General features: G+C 37.5%; 2 protein-coding genes across 3 annotated transcripts in view; both read right to left on the reverse strand.

Moving 5' to 3' along the window:
- Positions 1-441: 441 nt before the first annotated feature.
- Positions 442-13,104, reverse strand: Rme-8 (Receptor mediated endocytosis 8). 2 transcript variants are annotated; one of them, XM_008197556.3, is made up of 27 exons: positions 12,960-13,104; positions 12,789-12,867; positions 12,464-12,731; positions 12,250-12,412; positions 11,454-11,634; positions 11,146-11,400; positions 10,849-11,098; positions 10,629-10,801; positions 10,373-10,580; positions 10,074-10,229; positions 9,768-10,022; positions 9,335-9,712; positions 7,115-7,486; positions 6,794-7,063; positions 6,253-6,741; positions 6,052-6,203; positions 5,802-6,003; positions 3,986-4,174; positions 3,799-3,934; positions 3,368-3,744; positions 2,972-3,319; positions 2,694-2,915; positions 1,858-2,567; positions 1,488-1,704; positions 1,253-1,438; positions 823-1,204; positions 442-773 (listed from the first exon to the last, which is right to left on the reverse strand). In XM_008197556.3, exons 2-27 carry the CDS (start codon positions 12,854-12,856, stop codon positions 661-663), a joined length of 6,720 nt encoding a protein of 2,239 aa, XP_008195778.2. In that variant the 5' UTR covers positions 12,857-12,867; positions 12,960-13,104; the 3' UTR covers positions 442-660. The 2 variants fall into 2 exon arrangements, with proteins under 2 accessions (XP_008195778.2, XP_015837542.2); XM_015982056.2 differs by having other exon boundaries at positions 12,956-13,000.
- A 1,275-nt stretch (positions 13,105-14,379) lies between these two features.
- The window catches only part of LOC662052 (zwei Ig domain protein zig-8), an 85,523-nt gene continuing 83,440 nt past the window's right edge, over positions 14,380-16,462 (reverse strand). Inside the window, exon 6 of the mRNA XM_015982164.2 lies at positions 14,380-14,508. Coding sequence (XP_015837650.1) covers positions 14,393-14,508 — 116 coding nt within the window. The 3' untranslated portion in view covers positions 14,380-14,392. The remainder of the gene's footprint in view (positions 14,509-16,462) is intronic.

Below are 16,462 nucleotides of genomic sequence, written 5' to 3' on the forward strand. Positions count from 1 at the left end.
AAATTAATCGGAACATTCCAATTCGGTTTCCGGCTTCTGGGAAAGTTTGTGAAACTGGACTGTCTTTCATTTGACGACGTTTCGCTCGCCTCGTGTAAGGGTGGAACTTTGCATTGAATAAACAGTAAACACCTATCTCATTTTTTCAAGTCTTTGAAGAAAACTTTTTGTAATTTAATTTTTAAATAAACAATCTATTTACATTATGGTATTAGATAGTGTGCAAATTGAGTCCAACAAATTTAACGGGTTTTTTGTTATATTTTTTTTACCTTTTTTATTAAAAACAAAATTACTAAGAAAAAATTGCATACGTACACATACATACGTATAGAAAAAAATCCAAAGCGCTATTACTGTTTTTTCGAAAAGTTTAGATACTTAAACATATTTAATGTGGGTTATGAGGTTCTTGATTATACTTCGGAATGAAACAGCCAGTTCTATGATAGAAAATATATATTTGTTTAAGCATAAATTAATAGCTTTAGTAAAGCATACAAAGTACTTAACTTATCCTTACACATTTACATTTTTACAATTTAACTTTACATAAATTACACTAAGTTTATCAAACATTAAGTCTATTGCTTTAAAGTTAGGAATGTATTTACACTAATACTCAATCCTGAAGTGCTGTAAATATCACCCTGTGGATCACTAAAGCCCGTCCGGTTTTAAGGCGGTATCTTCTTTATCGACCGGCGGTGGTTGCAGCGCCACCTTGGCACTCGAACCTTGCGTTAAATAACCTGCGGCAGTTGGTGTTCCAGCTGAAACACACCAATCAACCAAACTCCCACTAACTCAAAAAATACCCACCGGTCAGATAACCAGAAATTGGGGTACTTGATATAAACAAATCATGTTTTTGGTCCTTGTATTCGGCCCAAATCGTACTTTTATCAAGTATGCTGGTAACCCTCTCACCATAGAGCAAACTGCGACTCATCGATTTGAGAGCTTTGACGATTTGCGCTTTCGTCATAGCGGGATTATCGATAATTTCGAGCCTTCCTTCCAGAAGTGTTAAGAGAAACTGGACGAAATCAACGTCCAGAGCTTGCTTAACTAGCTGGTCTTGGTTGTTGGAAAAGAGCCGATTGAGGGCTTCACAAGCCACTGCTATCATGTCCTTGCGCACCTGCATTGCCTGTTTTAAGGGGTGCATGCAGTCCGTTTGTGCAATCGCAGCCACACAAATCTAAGAAATTATTTTCAACCACAGTAAAATTAAGTAATTACGACTTACGCTACTATTTGAAAGCGCGTTCAAGATGAGTATGGCTGATTTAGGAACAATAGTTTGCCTTACGTTGGAACCCATTTGTCTGCAAAGGCGCGGAATGTGGCCCATGGAAGGGATCAGATCCAGAAGGGCCGGTTGTGCTTGCAGCAACGAACAGAGGGCTGTGGTCCCCATTTCTAACAAATCGGTCTAGAAACAATATTGTGACGAATTTGGTTTGAGATCATAAATAAATTACATTGGGTTTATCTTTGGCCATCAGAGTCAAACAAGTTTCCATAAGTTCCGACAAAAATTCTTTCGGTTTTCGCAAAGTCCAAGCGGGATTTGCGATAAATATCCGCAAATAAACTCCCCCAACGATGAACTCATTCGGCGTGGCAAAGTTGGTAAGCCCGTTAACGTCAGGCATTTTCCACAGAGCGGCCGGATTGGTGCTTTGCGCGGTCTGATGTCTAAAAAAATTATTGGGCGTTTGAACAAAAACAGTTTTAGATAAATTTAATAATGTATTTCGAATTGATGTGATTTTTATTCGAAAATTTATTTGCCAAGATTTTCTGTTTTAATTTTTACAATTTTTTGGGCTTACAAAATTTTAAACTTACTCTCTCCTTAACCGGGCCACGGTCGTGCAGACCCTATCCTTGGCCTCTTGGTCCCAAATCAGCTCCGGGTGTTCGTGTGCAGACTCGAACATATTGACGGACGCTTCCGGACTGTCCCGCATGGCATCGGCAAAAATCGGAGGTAGGAAGGTCCCCAAACATAACCGAACTTTGGGTCCGACGAGTTTATCCGAACTCATCCGAGCCAAAAGCTCGGCACAAGTGAGCCGTATTTGCGAATTGGTGGAATTACAGAAAAGGTCCAAGAGATAAATGACAGCGCCTTTGCTCAGCGCCTCTTTAACGATTTTAGTCGTCGACATTAACGCATACAGAGTGTCTAAAATTTGGGGCTGCGAGTCTTGAATCGTGTACAAAACTAGCAACAAATAGCCCAACACTTCGGTGGCGGCGATGTCGTTGATGCACTCGTTATTCCTAGTAACTACTGATATCACATTGAGTGCACCTTTCTGAATGGGGCTGTGGGATACGTTAAGTAAGCTGAAGAGGAGCCGGAAGTGGCCGATGCACTGCAACTCGACACCTGTATTGTTCCGTATCACATTTGTTAGCGCTTCCGAAGCCATCACAGCGTGTTTTAGTCTATCTTCTATCGTAACGGAATACGCTATGTTGACCAAGTTCAAGAGGTACTCGGACTGCTCCGAGAGGAAGCTTAGGAGATCCATCGTGAAATTTTTGGCATTCTAAAACAGTATATTAAAATACAAGTTGCAGAAAAAGGCGTTCTATAACGAGTATTTTATATTATTTTCTTCAATTTTGTTTTTTTGCGCCAAAATATTTAAAGTTATGCAACAAGTGGCAATTACCTGAATAGGATACGTCGGCTGCTGGTTATAAATCCGTATGAAGACGTTACCAATTTTTAACTCGTCCGAATGTGCAGAGTAGGTAAATTCGGTCCCTGCACTTAAATCTAAATCACCCCGACCGCTACGTTGTTTCTCTAAAAAGTCGGTAAGTTCGGCCCTTGTACCGTTGTCCCACACCAAGTAGGGCGTCGAACTGTTACTATTCAGCGTTTTAAGAATCTATTGTTTCCAAAAATTAGTTGAAAAACACTCTTTAAGTAGGTAAAAATAATTACCTCTTCCGGCTTTTCCGTCCCGAGCTGATTGGCTAAGAAGCTGGTCAGGAGCGCCTCCAACATCCCCCGTGTTAAGTTATTTGGTGGAGGAGCATTTTCTCCCGGAATGTAACCCCCCAGAGCGGCACAAGCCCTCACAGCTTCCTTCGCCAACCGATTGCTGACTTCCTGTTGGTTGGCGTCTTCGCTGCGCTCAACTCCGCCTTCGTCAAGCGTGAAGTCGTAGTCGAACATGTACAGTAAAAGGTGCCACAAAGCGCCCGACTTGATCAATTCGAGTTGGAGGATTGAATCGATTGAGAGAGCGCTGACGCATTCGGTGGCCACGGAACATAACTTCGTGAGATGCTGCACCAAATTTATTAATTTCGAAGCATTAAAAAACGAAATTGTTACCTTGAAGTAAAGAATTCGGCACAAGTCTTTAACGAGTTGTTTCAAGTCGATCATTTTTTCCCTGCATGCCGGGAATTGCGCTGCCACACTGAAACACCGAGTGATGTGCGTGCAGACTAGGACTGCAGTGTCTGTCGGTTTTGACGATTTGTTTAAAACGTTAACGCAACGAGTGTATGCTTCTAGGAGCACTTCTAGGCCGTTTTCGCGTCGTAGTTCTTCGGCGTTTAGGGCCGAACAATGCACTGTATGATATGCTAATTCGCTAGCTGCGGCAAGTAAGGGGGCACTTTTTGAAAACAGTTGGTCGTCGGCTGTTTCCATTTTGATTGTTTTGATCAGTTGCGGGTAACCGGCGTATTTATACGGTTGCAATTCTATGTTAAATAATGATGTGAGAAAACTTTGATATTAAATTTATCTCAATTTACCTTGGGAATATCTATGGAATAAGATACTCTGTGTTTGCAAGACCAAAACAATGTTATGAGGATTTGGACCGTCTGTAGTCCAGCTACTTCGACTACACAAAAACTCGTAAGCTTTATTAACTTCTTCGAAACGTTCCTAGAGCGCAAAAAGTCACTACCGTGGATAGAACGGTAGGAATGAACTTACCCTTCCTTCGGGATTTTTATCGGGGTGAAATTGTTGGGCCAACTTGTAGTAAGCTTTACGCACAACTGCTTCCTCATGGAAGGAGCCGTTCAAACCTAAACTCTTGTAAGCTTCTTCTACTGTCATAACTGGAGGCTTTTTCTCAACCTCGGACCTCCAGGCGTCAAGAACGTCTTTTAAAAGTTTTACCTGTTCAAAGTGATAAACCCTTATTAACACAAATGAGGCATCAAAGACAACTGTCGATTTTTGATAGCCTATGGAATTGCCAGTCTCCTAAGTATCATTACTGTAGCATATAATTCCATTTTTGTTGGATTTTTTAGAAATGTCAAATGATAAATTGAAGTAAAGCGCGCGCATGCGCTATGTTTTGGAGATTGGTAATTTAACATTCGTCTTTTGAACCTTTTTGACTATTATAAAAGGGTTTCAGTTCAATATTCCTTATTTATTTACTCCCATTATTCCATTTTTATTGTTTTTTACTTAGCACATCGTCTCAACCACGTCCCAACATTAGAAGTCAAAGAAAAACTGAAGAAGTGAGATGCAACAAAAACAAAGACAGACTCATTCATGAATTATGAATTAACGTAAGACACGTAGTGAGTGTTGTAAAATTTGTAAGCATTTTGATTGGGCTGCTTGAGGTCGGCCATTAAAATTACGAAAACAACCAATTACCTTAGATTTTCTGATTCATTGAAAATTATAGTTTTGAATGTGATTGGTCCATTTAAGGTCGGCCATTATAATACAGTGAGCAACCAATCACTTTGAATTTTAGGACTCATTCAACAATTTAGTGTGAATGGTTAAGTTTAAATTTCAAAGAGTCCATAAATTGCATAAACCTAGTTTTTTTAAGCGACCTTCCTTAACGTTTCCCTAAGTAAAACAATCCCTAAGTGAAAACATAGGTAGCAGCTCATCTAAATTACCACAATTTTGTTTATTTAGAGTTTTCGTACCTTAAAAAAATAATTTTACATTGAAGTTTTGCTAATAAAACTTTTATAGATTTTGAATGGATTTATGCCCTTTGAATGCATTATTAACGAACACCTCAAATTCCTCAGGATTTTTTTCACCGCTTTGTGTCCATACAAAAAAAATATTCGGTAATGAGACTAATGATACAACGGGTACTTATCATAAAGGTTGGTGTTTATAGATTATTTAAATATTTCTTAGTTTTTTGCATTAATTTATTTTTTTATTACGTTTATTTTTGTTAACAACTACGTACTGTTTGTTAAAAAGTAATTTTATAATTTTTTGGAGAAATTTTATTTAAGGACTCTACAATTTTTTCCGCTCCCAACCAAATTAATCTGCCCCTGTTTTTGAGTCAGGGAGGTATTCACTTGTTTAAAATTATTCCATATTTTTAAGCAATTTAAACCACTTCTTAACCAAAAACTGCGCTTTTAAAATTACCGAAAACTACCTACATGGGAAAATAAAAAATAGGAAGTGATTCAAAATTACTATTATTTTTTTTCTGGCGATCTGCAATGATATCATTAAAGAAAATTAATCACTTGCGTACAAATTTTTAATTTTCAAAATGTTTTTAATATTTCCCGTGAAAATTTAAGTCGCCACAGCTAATTAAGAAATAAAGTCGACAATCCTGTATTTTTACCAAGCATGAAATAAACGGAAATTGAATTAATTTAAACGCTTGAAGTGTTATTCTCACTCCGCCGCATTAACTTATTTGAGTACAAAAAATGGAGTGATTTTTAATATCGTTTAGTTAGCTCAAAATTTCAAATTTTTCTGATACGCCATCACATTCTCAACTTACCGGGTCCGGAATCGGCCAATCGGGAAACTTTACAGTATCACAAAGATGTCGCAAGTAGAAAATATTGCAGAAGAGCTCCCTCTCCAACTGCGGATACCTCACAGCCGGGATAGGAATATAATGATATCTCGCCATAGTATGACTCCTCAACCTTGGCGTAAATTCGGCGATATGTCCGGCGATCTTCTCGATCAACATCCGTCTGAAAACACAAACTGAACGAATTTCCCTCTCGTCAGCTCATCCGCACCTCATTTCCGCGCTCCAGATGGCTTCCGGAGTATCAAACTCTCCGAGGAAAATCTGTGCGAACTTTTCCGCGCCATGATTTTCCAAATAATTCACCATCGCCTCGGGCAATAACTGGCCTAAAATACTCCGCTGCATTATGTCGGACGTGGCCTGAAACTCAAATGATAAACGAGCGCTCTTTCAATCAATGCGATCACACCTCATCAGCTTTGAAAGCTTGTTTCATGTGTGTCAGCTTTAAGAATCGTGCGATTGGAAGCACATTACTTCCTGTGTACATCAAAATAAAATAGAAAACTCCCGTCAAATACACTTTGGACATTTCCGGGTTATCTCGCATTATTTCACAAAGGAGAGTCGCCACTTTTTCGACCAAAATCGGGTCGAAAGTGAGCAAAAGCTGCACGATATGTGATAAACTGGTCGCGTCGGAAAGCAACCGCTTCACTTTCGGCAACGGCCGAATTATCGCATCGTCCGAATCCCGACTGGGATAATACTCGCACATTCTGATCAAAATATTCAGGATACAAGTGGCCAACTCGCTCTCGTTCAGAACTGGGCTTCCTTTGGCCAAAAGACACCACTTGAGTTGGGGCAACTGCGAGACAGTTTTCCAACTGTCGAGGCCCATAGCCCAGCACCTGGTCCGATGGTTTATCACATTTTTGTTAAACAAGTCTTTCATCTGGAAATAAACGTTCAAGTAACCCAGATAACGAAAGAAAAAACAAAGAAACCTCTTGGAAACTGACAGGGCCGTTACGACCTGTCTCTTCAGTATTGTAATACCACTCTTTTTCCTGCACTGCTTGCATTCCAGGGCCGGCCTCAATAACGTTGGTCTGTGTGGGAATAACGGCCCTCGAAGTGTGCAAATGCGCCAAAGTCATTAAATCGACAAGCGTACGAACACCGCCTGATTCCAAAATGTCGCGAACGTTTCGGTGATGCAAAATTAATTTGTTAATAAAGAGGACCAAACGGTCGCGTTCCATTTTATCGACGCACTTATAATAAATCATTAACTTTGTGTATTAATTAAAAATAAAATAACTCACTCTGTCCAACATCCCGATGATGTATTTGGTGTCGCTGAACGGGCCGATGTCTTCAAAGTACCTTCCGTAGACTATAGACATGGCCTGAAGGCACATGCACTTCATTTCGACTTTGGTCGTAAGCAGAAATCTGTGATACAAGTCGTTGAAAAATTCGTAAGAGCGCCGGATTGGCGAGTCGTCATTGTGGTCGTCCATTTCTAGCAACAGACGCAGGTAGTAGTCACCAATTTTTACTTCGTCGGCAAGACATTGGTAATGTAATTCGAACTCTTGGTGGTTCCAAGCGACCAAAGCTGAGCCGGCCAACTCACGATCGGAGGCAAATGTTCTCACTTCGTTGTCTAAGGCACTTCGCAGTTCTTCTCGAGTCTGGAATCATACATTAATTTTTGATACACGACGAATTTTTAATTTTTTAATACCTCGTTTAAAAAATGCTTGCATAGAAAAAAATAAGAAGTGAAACAGAAAGAAACAGCAGGTGACCGCTTAGATAGCTATAATTATTTTTAAATAAACTACGTGCGCATTGTTTTTTCATTTTATTGATCAATTTTGCCGCCCTATAAAAATACAACAATTTAAATATACAGAATGGTCCATGAGTAATAATGAGACTGAAAAATTTTTTGGAGCAACCAACATTAAATTTCATAGATAAAGTGAATAGTAAAATACTTGGTTTATTACATTAAACATAGTGAAACTTATTTTCTACCTTAATTAACATGTGCTCTTACATTTACAATTTGGCGCCTTTACGTACTTTTACCTTTTGCCGCATTATTTTCTTATTTCTGTCAGTTTTATGCTCCGCTTTACGTTTATACGTCTATGTGTTCTCTCAATCTCTTATTTTTGTTTACGTGTTGTTTCACTTACCTTTTCTATACTTTTTTTCATTGAAAAATTGTTACCCTGATCCGGGTTCGAACACCCGACCTCCACCGTCGAAAGTGGCGCTTATACCACTAGGCCACCAGGCCCTAGCTACTGACCGTCTTTTGCAGATATTTTAACACAAACTTTTTAAATAAATCAACATTACAAACTATATAATTGTAATAGTTCACCTAAAACGCAAATACATTCAGTTCAAAAGTCGACGAATTAGCTCGAGAAAACATTTTCTTCCACTTTTTTCAATTTAATTCTCTAATTTTTCACCAGATTTCATCAAAAGATACCGGGCGTATAAGTTAATTCTACAATTTTAAAATTGTTTTTATCTTTTTTGTGACTTTCAGCTTGTTTTTGACCGAAAATGGACATAATTTCTTCAAAAATCACCAAATTTGTGTATTTTCTAGTCAAAAATAGTGGACGTGCGCAAGTCCTACTGGATTCGCAGTGGCCATGATTTTTATTAACAATGTTTTTCGGGACTTTACTAAACAAACTCAGTTAACGAAAAATTTTTAGAGATAAATTAAATATTTTCGTTTATTTTTTTTTATAATTTAAGAAGTAGGTCATCTAAGGATTCAACTAAAGTTTGAAGTTATGTTTCATCTTTACGTTTATCCCTTTTTCTCTCAAAACAAAATGTATTTTCCCTTTATTAGGATGTGCTCTTACATTTACAATTTGGCGCTTTTACGTACTTTTACCTTCTACCGCATTATTTTCTTATTTCTGTCAGTTTTATGCTCCGCTTTACGTTTATACGTTCATGTGTTCTCTCACTCTCTTATTTTTGTTTACGTGTTGTTTCACTTACCTTTCCTACACTTTTTTTCATAGAAAAATTGGCACCCTGATCCGGGTTCGAAAATTGTCATTAGTGTCATTTGCGTTTGCGTGTTTTGTGTTTGCTTCAAATTTAAAAATAAAAATTTTCACGGAGCAAAAAGAAATGTTTTTTTTTAACTAGAATTGTAATTCGTACGCAGAATAAGATCAAACATTACCCAGAAAATAACTTTTCCTTTTATCACGTGTTTGAGCTGTTTTATAAGATTACAACTCATTTTATCGCTAGATTTCGCAAACTCGCACTGAATATCTTAAATTCTGTTTTGAGGATTCTCTGCACATTTCTGCACACAACTTATGAACTTTATAATTTTCCTCTATTACTGCTAATATTACTAAATATTCATTCATTTTCTTACACTTCATTGTGATACGAGTAATAAATAAATTTTAATGTTTTCATTGTAGATTGGTAACCTTATCTTAAAAAAAATTATATAAAATAAACACATCAGTGCGTACCTTGTGATTCCAAATGAGATTGGGAAGAGCGTGATCCTGGTTAAATTTCCAATAAAACAGCAGCCAGTTCGCCTCAGCCTTAATCCTCTCCCTTCGCTTCCTCAAAACAATCGGCCTTTCCTTGATTTTTTCCTTCCGTTCGATTGTGATACCGACCCTAGCACCCCAATGCTGGAGCGCCAAATTCGTGTAATGCTCGACCCGCTTTTCCACATTTTTCAACTGCCTTTCGACGGCAATCCAATTCGGATTCCTTTTACTTTTATTGGCATGATCCTGTGCGATTTTTAAATTATCTCTATGATTCAACAACTCTTGTTCGAGGGCATGTTCAGGAACTTTATCCTCCGAATCCAAAAACGAAATCAAACCAGTCGGCTAAAAAAACAAACAAAATTTACCCAACTGTCTTAATTACCAATTAAGTGAATACCATAATTCGCTTCAATAGCCCCATAGCTGTGGGGTTCCCCGTCACCCACAGCCCGACCAAATGCCGAGACAACTGACGGTGTGTCAACAATCGACCGTCGGAACCTTGCGTGTACAGAGAAGCGAGGAGGTGGCGAGGCAATGCGCCTTCTGCTAGAGCTAGATTTTGCATTCTTGCAGCCACCTCAGCCTCGCCTTCTTCGATCAAAGCACGCATCACTAAACCCGCTCCTTTCACCACGGCCATCGAAGGGTGCTGTGTAAGCAAAAATCCACTTTTCTTCATTAAAATTAGCCTTTGCCTTACCTGGAACAACCTAAACAACATTCTTCCACGTTCCGACACCATTTCTAAAAGGATGTCGAATTGTTTACCGTCAGTTGTTTCACTGTAAGGGACACAAAGGGCGAAAGTCAGGACGTCAAGCATGGCAGACACGATCAGAGCACCGGTGTTTTGAGCCTAATTAAACAAAAACTCAAGTTTATGCATTTTATCCAAGGTGTCCCATAAGATACATTAATTAGCATTAGTATTAGTTGTAAAAAATAATAAATAATAGATTTATTAACTCGCTGGGACACCTGTATTGAGTAATTCCTTACTATGTGAGTGGTCCACATGTTTAGTAAATTTTCCAAAAAAGCTTTAGTTTGCAGTAGAGACGATTTATTCAACTGTTCTTGCCGCAGATCATAGTCGTCGTGCATTGGGTGCATTAACGCACAAATCATATCAATGGCAGCGTGAGTTAACCCAAAGTCATTCCTTTTTAACGCTGAAACGACTTTATGACCTATCGCTTCCCTAAAACTACACAAAAAATTGATTTATTTTGACAAACACCCGGTATATAAATACCCCGGCAGCATGGTAAAGCCCGCATAGCCAACTTTGCTCGCAACCAGTCGTCTTAAGGCATGAAATTGTGCCTCAAGTTCGACTGAAGTGATTGTTTTCTGATCCCCTTCTTTCTGTACCAGAGACTGAAGGGCGCCCGTTATCAGTTTTTCCTTATTTTCGGAAAAAATTCCCTAAAATCCACTTTGGTACAAGTTATTTTAATCAAGTAGAGACATACATCTTGTGTGACACTGTACAAGAGCCCGCTGTAGGGAACATTAGCATTGAACCGCCGAACACATTCGAAAAACGTTCGTCGAGGCGGAGGGTTTTGCAAAAATTTTACATGTAAACTTTCGGCTTCTTCCTCAACCGGTAAGTGTAAAGGGCCTAATCGTAGCCCTCGTTCGGTTGGAACCATGGCAACATGTACGTCTCTGTTTCCGGAAGCTCGGACGCCATCTAGGAGCGATGCTAGTAAAGAATCGCTAAAAATCGGCCTTAAGAAACGAAATTTACGGACAAGGGAGTTTACCGATCCGTTGCTGTGTAAGTCCTGACAAGGCCATTAATATATTCAATATTAAACAATTGCGGGTTGTTATTGTCTCGTATTAACGCAAAAATCTCGCCTAAAGGTCGCAAAGTGCATATGCTGTACGTTTGTGGATCTCTTTCAAGTAGACATGTTTCTGATAAGCAGAGGGTTCGTCGCACTGGTTCTGGATGTCTAGCTTTATGCACTTTGTAAACGGGAAATTCGGACACGGACGTTAAGTGTTCGTCGTCACTGTCGAATATTCTCTTAGTGTTACAATAAAGGAGAATGTAATGAGTTTTTACCTATATTTACCAAACCTTTGAAGTTGGAAATCTTCTAACGTAATGGGCGTACTGAGTACTTTGATTGTAAGACCTAAGTTTTGACTTGCACTCTCCAGCATTTTTATTTTGATCTCTTCAAAGTCAACAGCTTGGAATAAGTGCAGTCTTCCAAAGCCGCCGTACACTATCACAAACGCTCCTAAAGACAAGAACGACATCCAAATACCAATACCAATAATTTGGCTTTCTCGGTTTTTTATGTTTCTTTCTTTTAGCAGATTGTTTATACTCTCCACGTTTTTTATTTTTTTTGTTTTAAAAAATAGTTATTAATACGAGTTTTACTGTAAATCGGACACTTTAAATAAACCGATTTACACGAAAACAAGTTGAATACAACATTTTATTCTTCGTATTAGACTCAATAAGACTTAAAATTGCTTTAAATCTGTTACACATAATACGACGTTTCGTACTGAGTCAAAACCTACATATTTTTTAGCGATATTACTAGTAAATAAAATATATATATATAAAAAAGTTGCATATACGATCGATTTTCTTCATTTTCTATTTGTAAAAAAAACAAGAGTATACTGTCAATCTTTTTTTAAATAAATATTACGGAGACCAAAGGTAAAAGCAAAAAGATTTTTGAACGTAAAAAAAAAACAGATTAGCACAGATTACAAAGGACAGGACCAATTGCTCCATCTGGCGATGGTAATAGAAGTAACAAGAACTGGGACATTTTATTTGAACGTCGTGTCGCATCCTAGTATTTAGGTATTCATGCAAAGGCATGACCTCTTACCTGGATAGTCAGAAATTGTGCAAATTCCCTCAAAGTCCTTAAAACAGTAGCTAGCTAAAATGTGATTGGTTGCTGGATCAAGTTGATCGAGAGAGTAGGGAGTGACTTCTAAAACAATTGGCAGTCTGACATCTGACCAATGATGTTTATAGGCATGATAACGCTGAAATCGTATCATTATCACTTGGTCATTTGATGATATTGTAAAAATTACTAAAATTTCCTTTGGCTTTTCGGCAAAACTGTGTCTGAATTTCAGCGCTTCAGTCAACAGTTGGGCTCTATGTTCGGTTGAAAATTTCATATGGTCTATTTTGCGCTCCTTTTTCATTGTTATAATAAACTCATTTGGAGTGTTGCCGGCGCCTCTTTGAGGCTGCAGCGATATGAAGTCGCTGTATGGCCACCTATTTGTCACCTCCAAAGTCGAGGGGTTATAGGTGGTGATCCCCATTGTGCCCACAGAGAATATTCTTTTATATCTAAAATAAAGCACAGTTTTAATTTAAAACTTTTTTGATAATTTCCATGATACGTACTTCCCTTTCCAGGAATGTTTGGTAACAAAAAAACATGCAACATCTTGATTATCTTTGATGGGCATCATTTTTTCATCTCCTGAAGAGAACAAAAATAATTAATGAATGACGTAGGACTTGCTAACGTCGGTTTTAACAAATGTTATATGGCGGTTTTAATGACATACGTACGACTTGTTTCTGTTCCAATCGCAGGTCAGTTAAAACTATATTTATAAGACACTTTGACTTTCTTTTACAAGACACATTGCTTAGGGGGTGTCAGCTGTGTTGATGTCAAAAATCATACCTAACTGTCAAAAACAGATGAGTCATAACCTCACAAAAAACCCAACAAAAAATGCTGCTTAATCACTTCTCCAATAATTTTTTTAAGACCACTTATAAATTATAAATTTGTCATAAATAAACAATGATAAATTGTGCCTTAAATGCATTAAAATAATAAATTCTTACAGAAATCTATTAACTGTTACAGAATTCTGTAACACATTGGTTATGACGCAAGCAATAGATGGCACTGATACTGAAATTAAAAACATACAGGATGTATCTTGTTACGTATTTTTTTTAATTATTGTTAAGATGATTAAAATTGTATGTTATTAAAATATTGGTACACTTTTACTCTATTTTGTTTCTTTTCGGAGGCGCTCTGGCAAAATTACTTACTCGGTCCGCCTCTGTCTATAACCGTCAAAAACATTGCACTTTTTTGTACGAGTAAAAGTAAAAATATCAATGGGGACGATTATTATTGTTTGGAATGTTGAACTTGACGGTTTTTGCTACAATAGTAGAAAAATATCAATGAAAACGATTAGATTTGAGCCTGAACTTGAAAGGTTTTTTTAGAAAAACAGCAAGAACACGTCGTTCCGCAAAAAAGTTATGAATGGTCTCATTCATTGATTATATTTAACACGTGCGTCCATACAAAATTAACTACTATTTTTTAATTGCAACTAAGCGGTTTTGTTGGACAATTATAATTCAACCAATTTGGCTGATACTAGTTTAATTAGTTTAATTTTAATGAGCTTTATTTTTTGTTTTTAGCCATGCACAGCCGCTATTTATCTGATCAAAATCAATTCAGTTAGCCCAAATCTTTCTCGATTAATGAAATGATCTGAATTTTGGATGAAATTTTTTGTTTCCTTATCTTTTTGTTGATTATTATTTTCCTTCAATTTAGAGCCTTTATCCACCTAAAGCTCGCTTGTCTCACCCTTATTCCAACTCTGATTCTTGTTACATGGAAAAGTTTTGCAAAGAGGTAAGGTAAGGAGTGAAATAATAAAAAGTTTATACCATTTAATAGTTTATTTATACAAAAAGTTGAATACTATAAATAATATCTACATGATGATTGTTCAACGAAATTTACAATTATTATTTAAAGAGGATGGGAGTGAGTCTTGCGGGATCGCGGAGTAGTAGCTTGTAGACCGTATTGTTAATTTCCAAAGTAAAGATATGTTTTTATACATGGCTGGATAAAATATGACAGATGGAACTGGGATTTTAGTACAGTGGAAGTGATGACGGTAGGATTGTTGGACTTGCGGGGTGATAAATGAAAGTCGTATTTACAAGAGGTTTCATCTGATGTGTTTTATTATGAAGACAGAGATACTATATACAAGGGTGCAGTGCAGCGACAAAGACAACGGCGCTGTGTTCTTGTTTCCGTGTTGCATGGCCGCTGGGTGCTCTCCTGAAACGTCGTAAGAAATCATCATTAGTTTTGGATGACACACATGCACATTGAACTAAAGTACAAATGGGGCGGCAATTAACGTGCATTCGCTCGCCAAATACGCTTCATTATCTTCGTTCCGTCTCGGTCTTCCGATGCCTTCTGCACGTTTCCTATTTGTTAATACCGCGGCTGCGACGTCTATTACATACACTACGCAGACGAATATCGCAACTTTGACTTGACTGGCACTTTGATGTAAATTAGATTAAATGTCTCTTTCGACAGCGCACGGAACAACCAACCCACTTTTGCCAGAAGGCTGAAGGACCAGCTCCATATGGTTCTCTTTCAGCTAAAAAACGTTCAGACTGTACCAACAAATCTTTTTTTTTATCTCTTTATGGACCGCTAATCCATTCTGAATTCGCCCCAGAGAAAGTAATTTGCGAATAGTTTTAGTTTTGAAACATCGAATAAAATAACCACAGGCTGGTGTTCTTCACACTTTTTTTGTATCTTCAACCGTATTTCCAACGTTTTGACAAATATGCGACGGTGCGCAAAGAATTATCAATTTACGTTCCACCTTATATTTTAGCGAACGCTGCAAATACGGTTAAAGATACAATAGAGAATTAAATTTTCTACAAAAAGGTCCCGACACCATATTTCTATCTTCAACAAACCGAAAATAGACCACTTTTTGTCTATGGTCGGATTTTGGTGTTGGACATTGCAATTGCAATCATAGCTGCATTTATTAGTGGATTTTTGTGGCAGCACATAATTCACGTTGTAGCAAAATGTGTATTTTATGTTGGTATCGCCCTATTTGCATATTTCTAGAGATAAAATGCTGCGACCTAAAGGTTATTATTTCAGATCTGTTCTTTCACAAAGAACGCTTATACGTGTCAAAGTATGTAAATCTCCAATTCAAACACATTTATAATGTGTTTGTGTCAAAACACTCTTTAATCTTCTACTTATTAGAATGCAGTAAATGCAAAAGGCGCTTGTGTCCATTTAAAAAGATTTTTTTTTACTTACCTATTGATTTGAAAATGCTTAGGCATATGTTAATTTAATTAATTTCCTGTCGCTGTCGCATATGAAAATTATTTCTGGCAACCAAAATTTACCTGAAGAATTTCACCACGGTTTCGAGAATATTGAATAACTCAATTTCAATTCAGCGTTGGAATAATTGCGATATTTCAGTCAGCATACTTCAGGAGAACGGCGAATTCGGTCGATTGAAATAACATCCAATATAATAGTGTTTGCTTTACACAATAGATAATTAAAAAGTAACCAATAATTTAGTAAATTCGTTTTTCTTGTTATCGATCAGAAGTGTTATTTTGATATACTCGCAGTGAGTATAAAAATATTTTCGGCAAACATGAATGGAGTGTTTGCTGCTGGTTTCCTCCACATAATTAATTGTAGACCCTCGTAAAGCAAGTTTAATATTGCTGAAGAGCATGCGAATTGGGAGGAGGTCATGAAGGTTACATCATATGAGCGTTATTTACGGGTGAATTCAGATTTTGTGTCAGCGAAACATCTGGGCGGTCTCCCCCGAGTAAATAAACATATCATGATTATTATAACGTACAACACGGGAGACGCTCAAGGGTAGAAATAATCTTTTTTCACATTTAAAAAAAAACGCGAGATCTGCTACCAGAGAGTAACTCACGTCTCCGTGCATTTTAATTTCCTGACTCATAGATCACAATACAAAATATATTTCTTGGTGCAGGCCCATTTTAGGGAATTGATATTTCACTCAGCGAACATTTCGGTGTTTTTTTACATATTGGTTTAAACAGCATTAGTGCCATATCACTCATTCTCTTATTTCCGTTCAGTATTTTTATATTTTATTTTCGGCAATACTTTCCCGTCAGTTGCTACAATAAATCAATTGCTTTAAAAAACTCGTCCGTTCATGCCATCTGAG

Source organism: Tribolium castaneum, chromosome 3, assembly GCF_031307605.1.
Source record: "Tribolium castaneum strain GA2 chromosome 3, icTriCast1.1, whole genome shotgun sequence".
Classification (NCBI taxonomy): Eukaryota; Metazoa; Arthropoda; class Insecta; order Coleoptera; family Tenebrionidae; genus Tribolium; species Tribolium castaneum.